Genomic DNA, 9,353 nt, shown 5'->3' with positions numbered 1-9,353 from the left:
TGGGATATGTTTCTTTGTTTCTTCATTCTGGCTGTCACTCTGATTGCTTCGATGTATTAGATCACCTAGAAAGAAAATAACAAGGGGGGGAGGGGCTCTCCACCCAATTTAATCTGCAGACCACTTGCTCAGCAATAGAGAGACTCTGGGTGACTCAGCACCAGCTGTTGGGGGGAAGGGCTCAGTGCATCATGCGCCGACCTCACTCTAGACTTGAAGTAAGCTTCCCACAATTAGTTGCTGTATGCTCTGGAACCGTGGTCGCCACCAAAAATCCTCACAGGTTGTTGTGGGCTGTCTGCTGCTTCAAAAATCCCTCTATGGCCTGCGGAGGTAGGGGCCAGGGACCAGGGGTTCAGGGTGCCCCTGGCAACACAGCTCTAGGTGGGTGGGGCAGGACCCCAAGGAACCAAAGGGTGTGGTCAATGGCCCCCACCAAGTCAGAGCAGCATGTGCTCCTGCATCGGCAGCCAGCCCACACAAACTCGCCAGGAAAGCCCCAGCCAAATCATGCAGGCACACAGCTTGTGGCCCTACATTCCCAGGAAAACTCCCAGTCTCAGCCTGTCCCAATCAGCCGCTCAAAGATCAGGCCGAGCAGCCCAACAGCCAATCACCACCCAGGCAACTCTGCACGCGCAGTGCAGAAATCAGGGACCTAAGGCGAGTCGTGCACTCCCAGGTCTCAATAAGCAGCCTGTTGGAGTCGGAGTGCACCTGCCAGGCATTTCCCTGGCTACGCAGCAGAAGCAGTGTGGAAGGTGGGGTTCCAAGGCCACATGCGCATGCACACATGCACACACGCACGCATGCACTCCTGCACCAATTCCAGCAGACCAATGCAGTCCCAGACCTGAGCCTCTGTGAGAGGGCCCAGCCCTGAAAAAATGGCACCCTCCTGTGCACTACTCATGTGCAAACTCCAGCAGGGGAACAATGGTCCCAAAAACCTCCAGCTCCCATGCCAAAGGCACTCAGTTCAGTCCTTCCCCATAGGCTCCTGGGCCCTGCTTACAAAGCTACTCCCTCCACCAGGAACCGGGTGAGTGCTCACCTGTGAGCGGGTCAGTTTGCCAGCTCTGCTGGTTCTCCAGCTGCACTCAGCCTTACCAAGTTGAGCAAAGAGAGTCCTCACAATTTCCTACTTCCAGCTATCATAGAACTCCTCTTCCTGGCAAAGTAACTCTGGGCTGGTGAGCGCGGTGTGGGGCCGGAGGGTCTCTCCCCCAATCGGAGAAGCCTCCCCATCACTGAGGTGTCCCTCACGGGATTCACCCTCTCTCGTCTCTGCCCCTCCTACCAGATTCCACGTGGCCTCCTCTTTATGTCCTTCATTTAGAGGTTCTGCTCATCTAGTGTCCAGGGAACTTCCAAGGTTGAATATCTTATAAATTATTCGTAATTTTGGTGTGATCCTGGGAGGCAGTCGGCACAGCGTCTGTCTATTCTGCCATCTTACCGGAAGTCCCCAAAGACTTGTTAATAGATCTAAGCAACCACCTCAATAACCTAGATAAAGAAGAGAAAAATTAATCCAAAGCAAGCATAAGGAGGAAAATGATAAAGATAAAAGCAAAAATCAATGAAATTGAAAACAGAAAAGCAATAAAGAAAATCAATGAAAAGAGCCCGTTCTTTAAAAAGATCAGTAAAACTGACAAATTTCTAGCAAAATAAAGAAAAAAATGAGGAAGATGTAAGCAGGCTAACTAGAAGTGAGACATCCTAAGTGATTGGTTAAGGGTATTTGCCTTTCTGCAGGTGGTACTGAGTGAGACGAACCTCCAAAATATTATACTGAATGAAAGAAGCCATATACAAGAGGCCACATATTGTATGACTCCATTTATATGAAATATACAGAATAGGTAAATCCTTAGAGACAGAAAACAGATTGGTGTTTGCAAGGGCTAAGGGAGGGGGAAAGGGCTAGTAACTGCTTAATGAGGGTGGTTTTGAAACTGGATAGAGGTAGTAGTTGCACAACATTGTGAATGTACTAGATGCCACTTAATTGTTCACTTTAAAAGAGTGAGCTGTATGGCATGTATATTAATCTCAATAAAGCTATTACTTAATTTGATCTTGATAAAAATCTAAAAGTCAAAGAGTTCACAATTTAACTTCAGAACATTATATCAGGTTTTGTATATTTAATTGTGTCCAAGAGAGTGAGCAATAAAACTACAAAAGTGTATTGGAACCAGTTAGACAGGTGGACTATAGTTTTAAATACTGGAAAGTTGCTGATAATAGGCCATCTCCAATCTAACATTTTAATCCTTGCTGAAATTCCAATGTAAATTTCATAAGTTAAACATTATTCCTCTGAGAAATGTCTGAGAGAGTGTCAATTTTGAAAACCCCTTAGTGGAGCAAGGTTCCTCAGCTTCAAGACAGGACATGTGGTTGGAGCCTCAGCTACAGAGTTTGGGTATTGGTGTCAGGTGGCTGCTGTGCACCGTGCCTCACAGCGCAGACGTAGGTGGCTGAGTCGCTGGGCTGAGGAGTTGCAATGTATAAAGCACTATGTTTTGACGTTTTGTCCAAGGAAACTTTAATTCTTCCAGTTTCTTTCACTCCCTGGCTTGACTGAATTATCAGAAGTGTGAGCCCTTTTCCAGGGTCCTGCCTAAACCACTGAATGGAATAAATGGCGCTATCGGTGTAACTGCACTTGAGAAACAAGCTCTCTCCCTCTTGGACAGTCAGAGCTTCAGGACTCTGATTCACCTCCTGTTTGCTGCTCACGTCTGTTCAGAAAGAGAACATAGAGAGGGACTGGTTAGTGGCTAATTACTCTTTGGAAATTACTTATAAATTATTATTTTTTTTAATTTTCACAGAAACTTTCAGAGAACTATGCTGTTACAACTCCCTGTCTTTCTCTCTTCCCTGGGGAGCAATATCCTGGGGTCTGCCTGTTCTTTGCCCATTTCCAGATCCCTCTAACTCACAGTCCAGTTGCAGCCAAAAGATGAGCAGGCTCAGGAATTTGTCCATTCTTTCTGTCACTTACACTCAGTGAGAACTGCTCTTGTGTCTGTAGTACTGACAAGAGTCACAAGATAAAGGACCTGCTTTGTTATCTCTATGTTCAAACTTTTCTACAGGAAACACAGAGTCGGCCCAATCAGAGAGAAGTCACACACGAATGCACACTGATCTGCAGAGTGGGAGGCAGAAATGGAAACACTATCATCTAGGGACCCAGCCCAGCATTGCTAGAGAAATGAAAACAATTTTTAAATATATTAAATTTGTAGAATGTAGCTAAATCAGTGCATAAAGATAAATATATAGCATAAATACTTATATTAGGAAAGAAGAAATCTAAATTTTTACTCTGCAGTTACAGCTGCTTTCCCCAGATTCCTATAACTGTTCCCTCCTTTTGCCGTTTCAGTCCTTAAAGACTGGTTTCCCTTAACTCACACTTTGCAAAGAATATGGAATCACAATATTAATATTCCCTGTGTGTTATAATGACAGAAAATTGGTATTCTAATATCCAATAAAGATTTACAGGTGTCACATATCATTGGATGCCAAAAATTCCACTTGGCTGGGAATTTTTTCTTAAGAAATACCCTTATAAAAATATTTATTAAATTGTATATTGTGTGCGGCAAGAAAAAAGTGAAAAAATTAAGTATTCATCAATACAAATATTCAATACATTATGGTAGATCTATATTATAATATACAGTTGTGAAAAAAATGGACTTCAATTTTCTGACTTAGAAAGATTTCTCTGACTTATTCAATCATATCAAAGCACTTTACACATAAATTGATTTATGTTTTTAAATTATATGCTTATTATGGATATATACATAAATGAAACAAAACAGTTGAATATATGCTCACTAAAATTTTAACAATAATTAAGAACTTGTGAAGAACAAATAATGTCTCACTTTTTATTCTATATGCATAAATTTTTTTCAATACTTTAAGCAATTAAATATTAACTTATACCTTGTCTAATCATAAAAATAAGGAAATTAATGGCTATGTAACAAACTAAGGAAAAAATCAAAATAAGAAATAAAGTTTTGGTTTTTATTTAATTAATAATCAATTATATTTGAACATGGATATGAGTTAAATTGAACTGTAGGATATTAATGATACAACCATTTGCCATATTCAGACAGTGCATCTAAGATGGACTTGTAAGTTTCATAAGAAATTATGTTTATTATGATCATCATGACTTCTGAGAACAAATAGTCATCATCTTTTTGTATGGTGTTTTTTGTTTGTTTGTTTTGTTTTGTTTTGTTTTTGTCTCTAGCCAAAATCCACAGTAAAATATGCTCACAGATTTTTTTTCTTCCAGTCAGGAAGATAAAACTATTCCTCTCTCAATCACCATAACTTTTCTCCTTATACTTTAAGGCATTGGTTTTTGGGGGAAATTACACTGGATAATGCTCCTTGTCTGCTTAATGCTATCGTAGGAAGTTTCCTGATTGATGAACTTTGTCCAGCTCCACATGTCTAACAACTATGAGTAGTAAGTCTGTGCTAGAAAAAACTTGCCTTTGAATATTGCACCCTAGAGTCAAAAAGAGTGCAAACTCGCCAGACCATGTATTCTTATTTTCTTACATCTAATATGTAACCATTCAAAAATTGCCAATATGTCTTCATCCCACCGCCACTAGGAGCTGTACCTCCAAGGCTTTCAGCACTTCAATAGCTTTATGTTTCAGCAGCATGGAACTTGGTGTCCTATTTCCTTGGTGTCAATGTGCTGATTTATGATTGTGATTCAATTGACTGCAGTTTTTAATCATCTATTTTTTCCCTTCGCTAAATGAATATATTAATTTGGTGACATCTAACATCCTTGATACATTATGAGAAAATAGAATTTTTTTAAAGCCCAGGATGACAAAATATCAGTGATATAGATATCAGAAAGTGGTTGTCTGTAGGAGGAGGGATTTGACTGGAAAGGGGCACTAGGGCCTTCTGAGGTGAAGGGAATGATTTATATGTTGTTTGATACAGTATATAATTCTCAAGACACATTGAACTGAACATTTAAGATCTGTGCATTTCATCGTGGGGAAAAATTAGACCTCAATACAAAAGTGAACCAAAATAAAATAAAATGCACACAAAGAAAATTCGTTTGTCCAGCATTCTGTGATTGTTGCAGAAATTTATTTGTACTTTTCTAATTGTTACAAAACAGCTGTAGTTTGGTGCAATCTACTCCCAACCCCTCTGACAAATAAATGCCTGAGGCATGGAATCAACAAAGACTAGCTGGACCTTACTATGCTCTGAGAAGCTAAATATATACAAATAAAATGATTAAAGAAAATGGAAGACCATATAGCTCTGAATGTAAAGATCAACAGCTATCCATAATAATATGAATAAATCTCACAGAGGTAAGATTGCGTAAAAAAAAAAAAGCCAGATACAAGAGACCATGCTAAATTATTCTATTTACATAAAGTACAAAAACAGAGAAATCTAATCTGCATGGTCAGATGTCAGGATAGTGGTTACTTGTGTGTGGTCAAGAAAGGAGTGGCTTGGCATGTAGGTGCTGGTTACCTAGGTTGCTCCAATTTGTGACAATTCATCTAGCTCTATAATTACGCAGGTGCACATTTCTCCATGTATAGGCTGCTTTGTTTTATTTTGGTTCCTTTTTATTGAAGTAAAATTTATTCACAATAAAATACACAGTTCCTATATGTTCATTTCAATGTTTGAGAATTTTATATACCTATATAATCACCACCCAAACAAAATGGAGAACATTTCCATAATCCCAGAAAGTCCCGCATGCCTCTCTTCAGTCAAAGCCTCCTTCCCAGAGGAAATCACCTTTTGACTTCTATCACCATAGTTCAGTTTTTTCTGTTCTTGGATTTCATATAAATGGAATCATACAGTATTTGGGAGGAAGGGTCTGGTTACTATTGCTCAACATAAAGTTTTAGAGACCCATTCTGTGTTGCGTGTATCAGTCAGTGGTCCATTATTTTATTGCTGAGTGATATTCCTTATATATAATTATTTACACATTCTGCTGCTGACAGACATTTGGGTTGTTTCAAGTTTCTGGCAAATATGAATAAAGCTGCTATACACATTTTGTATGGGTCATTTGTAGGTCTGTGTTTCACTTTTCTTCAGTAAATACCTATGAATGGATTTGCTGGGCCATAGCAAATCCCCAAAGTGATTGCATCATTTGACATTCCCACCAGCAGTTCAAGAAACATCCAGTTACTCCACATATTTGCCAACATTTGAGGTGGTCTGAGGGTTTGCTTTCAGCCCTCCTAGGGGGGATGAATGGCATCTGAATATGGATTTCATTTGCATCTCCCTAAATAAGTAATGATGTGGAGCATATTTTATGTACTTATTAGCCATCCTATTTATGTATTTTGTTATTGTGTTATTTTTTATTATTGATTTATGAGCGTTCTTTATGTATTCTGGAAGTAATCCTTTTCCAGATATTTCCTTTTTTTCAGACTCCAGATTGCTTATTGGTTTTCTTAATATTGTCTTTTGATGAGCAGAAATTTTAAATTTTGCTTGTGCCTTACTTAGCATATTTCTTTTATGACTAGTGTATTTTGTACCATGCCAAAATCTCTGCTTACTCTGAGATCTCAAGGATAATCTATACTATTTGTGCTATTAGATAATCTCTACTTTTGTGCTATTTTTAGTAGTAGCTTTTGAGACTAAAATATGCACCTTTAATTAATTTTTGTCTTTCAAATAAATGAATAAAATATGTTCTTGTTGCACCTGAATATGCTATAAACATTCACAACCCATTATCTTTAGTTTGATGTAAAAAGACAGCAGCTTTTTAAAGTAAATAGTTATTGAAATTATCAATAAAACTTTAAAATTTTTACCCACGTATCTACCTTTTCTGGTATTCTTTGTTTCTTTTTGTGAATTGGAGTTTCCATGTGATATCATTTTCTAATAGCATGAAGACCTTCCTTTAGCATTTCTTGTACCACAGGTCAGCTAGAGACAAGTGATCTTCACTTTCATCTCTCTAAAAATATATTTCACCTTTATTTTTAAAGGCTATTTTTGCTGGCCATAGAATTCTAGGTCATTGCTTTTCTTTCTTTCTGGCATCTTACTATATTCAGCCACTGATAAAAACTTGCAAGATCTGTGGGTGGGAAGAGTGTTTCTTGAAGTATTAAATCAAGTATTTCTTCTTTTGCCATGTGAGGACAATGAAAGGGGCAGCTGCCTGCAGCTCAGACAGAAATACTCAGCAGAAACCAACCTCATTGGCGCTTTGATCTTGGACTTCCAGCCTCTAGAACCGTGCGAGAAGAAATTTCTGTTGTTTAAGCCACCCACTCTGTGGTATCTTGTTATGGCAGCCCAAGCTGATTAATCTACTTTCCTATTCTTTATACTCTATATTTCCTACTCTATAGACAAACATGGGTCCTTCTTGTGAGAGGTACACATGGTCTTTGCATACAGATCTTCCTTGTTTTACAATGACATACAGGTGATGCCAAAAAAATGTAAACACATGACTTGTATTCATCTTTTGTTATCGGCATATATTAAGCATTACAATTTTAATACAGTTTTTTCCTTTCTTAAAATATGTATACTTTTTTTGGCACCCTCTGTATATAAAAACATTGAAATATTTTAGTTTAAACAAATATTCAAAGAGCTAAGATGGGTAAAAATTCTGGCCTCCTTACAGATGAAAATTATCTTAGAACTTAAAGCCCAACCCCGGTGACTGACCAGATCACATCCTTGGGGATTTAAAGGCCTCAGTGATGGTGGAGGGGACTGAACACGCAGAGTGAGGGCTCCCTGGATGCAGCCTTTCCTGACTGGGGACCTCTCACCCAGTGTGTAGTGTGGACAGGAGGAGGGGGTGTCCTTTGGTGCCCTGACCTGCGGGTCCCTCCACAGCAGTTTTCTGAGGAGCTGTATGGGATAAGGGGTTAATGGGGAGTTGATTTGAACTTTCTACAGCAAGACCTGAACCAGAAAGGGGCAATGCTTGTCTCAGTTGTGGAGACTTATGCAGGACACTAAAGACCAGATTCTGCATCCCTTGTTTGTTTTGTGAATGTTTGCATGAAAACCACAAGATTACTGGAGCTTTTGAATAGTTAAACAGTTAAAATACCTTGGTTGAGAGTAATCCCATTTGAGAGTTTTCCTGGAAATGTTTCCTATGAGAGGCTTGGAGTCTGGAGAAGAGAGGAGCATTTCTGGCTGAGCCCAGGCACTTCTGGGGATCAAAGCATGAGTTCTCTTTAACACTGACATCCCCCTTATCCTACCTGCAGAGCAATTCCCAGCCTCCTAGGTTCTAGGAGTTACCTGAGCTTGGTTCATCTTCCTGAGAAAACGCTAAATAAATTCAGCACTGCTTAGGGAGAGAATACAACCCTTCCTCCCAGGGCTGCCCACAGCCAGGCCCCACCTGTGCCCCTCTGGGTTTCTGTTCAGCTCCCCCTGCAATCCCCGTCACTGTGTCTCTCAGAGCACAGTAGTACACAGCTGAGTCTGACACTTGGACTGAGGATTTCTGCAGGTGGAAGGAACTGTCACTCTTAACAAGCTTGGCCTCAAAATCTTGATGCTTTGCCTCCTGGTTTTCTGATATGCTCTTCAGAAGGAGCTGGGGAGCTTTATTGAGATACTGGACATACCATAAAAGGAAAGGACTTGAATAACTGGTCTGGTAATTGCAGTTCAGGAACACAGATGCGCCCTCGGGAAGGATAACAGAGCCTTCTGTCTGGGTCACTGAGTCCCCACTAGACCCTCCTAAAAAAAAAATTATATTTTTATGTGCATGAAGAGAGTTTTCAGCCAGGGAAGAAAACTAAAAGTGTCTCAGATTATAGGAAAATTAAAAACCATTAAGATTTAGGATAAAATGTTACTTACTGAATATTAAGATCACAAGAATTAAACAGGTGGCAGAAAGCATGTTGGCAGAAGAAAATGATCCTTGCTCCTCGGAATACACCAAATGCAATTGGGCTGGTCACCAGCGGGATCTTATAGAAACTCCTCACTCATAAACTAAGAGACCCTTTCTGCACAGCAATAGCCTGTTTTGTGGCTATAAAGGTATTCCAGTCAAAACATCATCTGAATACGAACGCGAACCACATCTGAAGGACGCAGCGCCATCTTGTGGTCGTCTTTTAAATTGCACCACAGCCGTGTCTTGGACCCTATTTCTCCTACCAGCTTCAGGGAGATACAGGAGAATGGGTTAGGACTCTTAAGAAGAAAACACTCAACATTCACTGTATAGGTTCATTAGTATGCTTGGGGAAATG

General features: G+C 39.7%; 1 gene segment (V, D, J or C); it reads right to left on the bottom strand.

The window, feature by feature from the left end:
• Window positions 1-1,398: 1,398 nt before the first annotated feature.
• On the bottom strand, window positions 1,399-9,099 carry LOC109377759 (T-cell receptor alpha chain V region RL-5-like). The segment is given in 3 exon segments: window positions 1,399-1,509; window positions 8,712-8,829; window positions 8,953-9,099. Coding segments are annotated over 3 exon segments (228 nt in total).
• Window positions 9,100-9,353: the final 254 nt, after the last annotated feature.

This window comes from Hipposideros armiger, unplaced genomic scaffold, assembly GCF_001890085.2.
Source record: "Hipposideros armiger isolate ML-2016 unplaced genomic scaffold, ASM189008v1 scaffold_1536, whole genome shotgun sequence".
NCBI lineage: Eukaryota > Metazoa > Chordata > Mammalia > Chiroptera > Hipposideridae > Hipposideros > Hipposideros armiger.
This window is presented reverse-complemented; position numbering and strand designations above follow the sequence as displayed.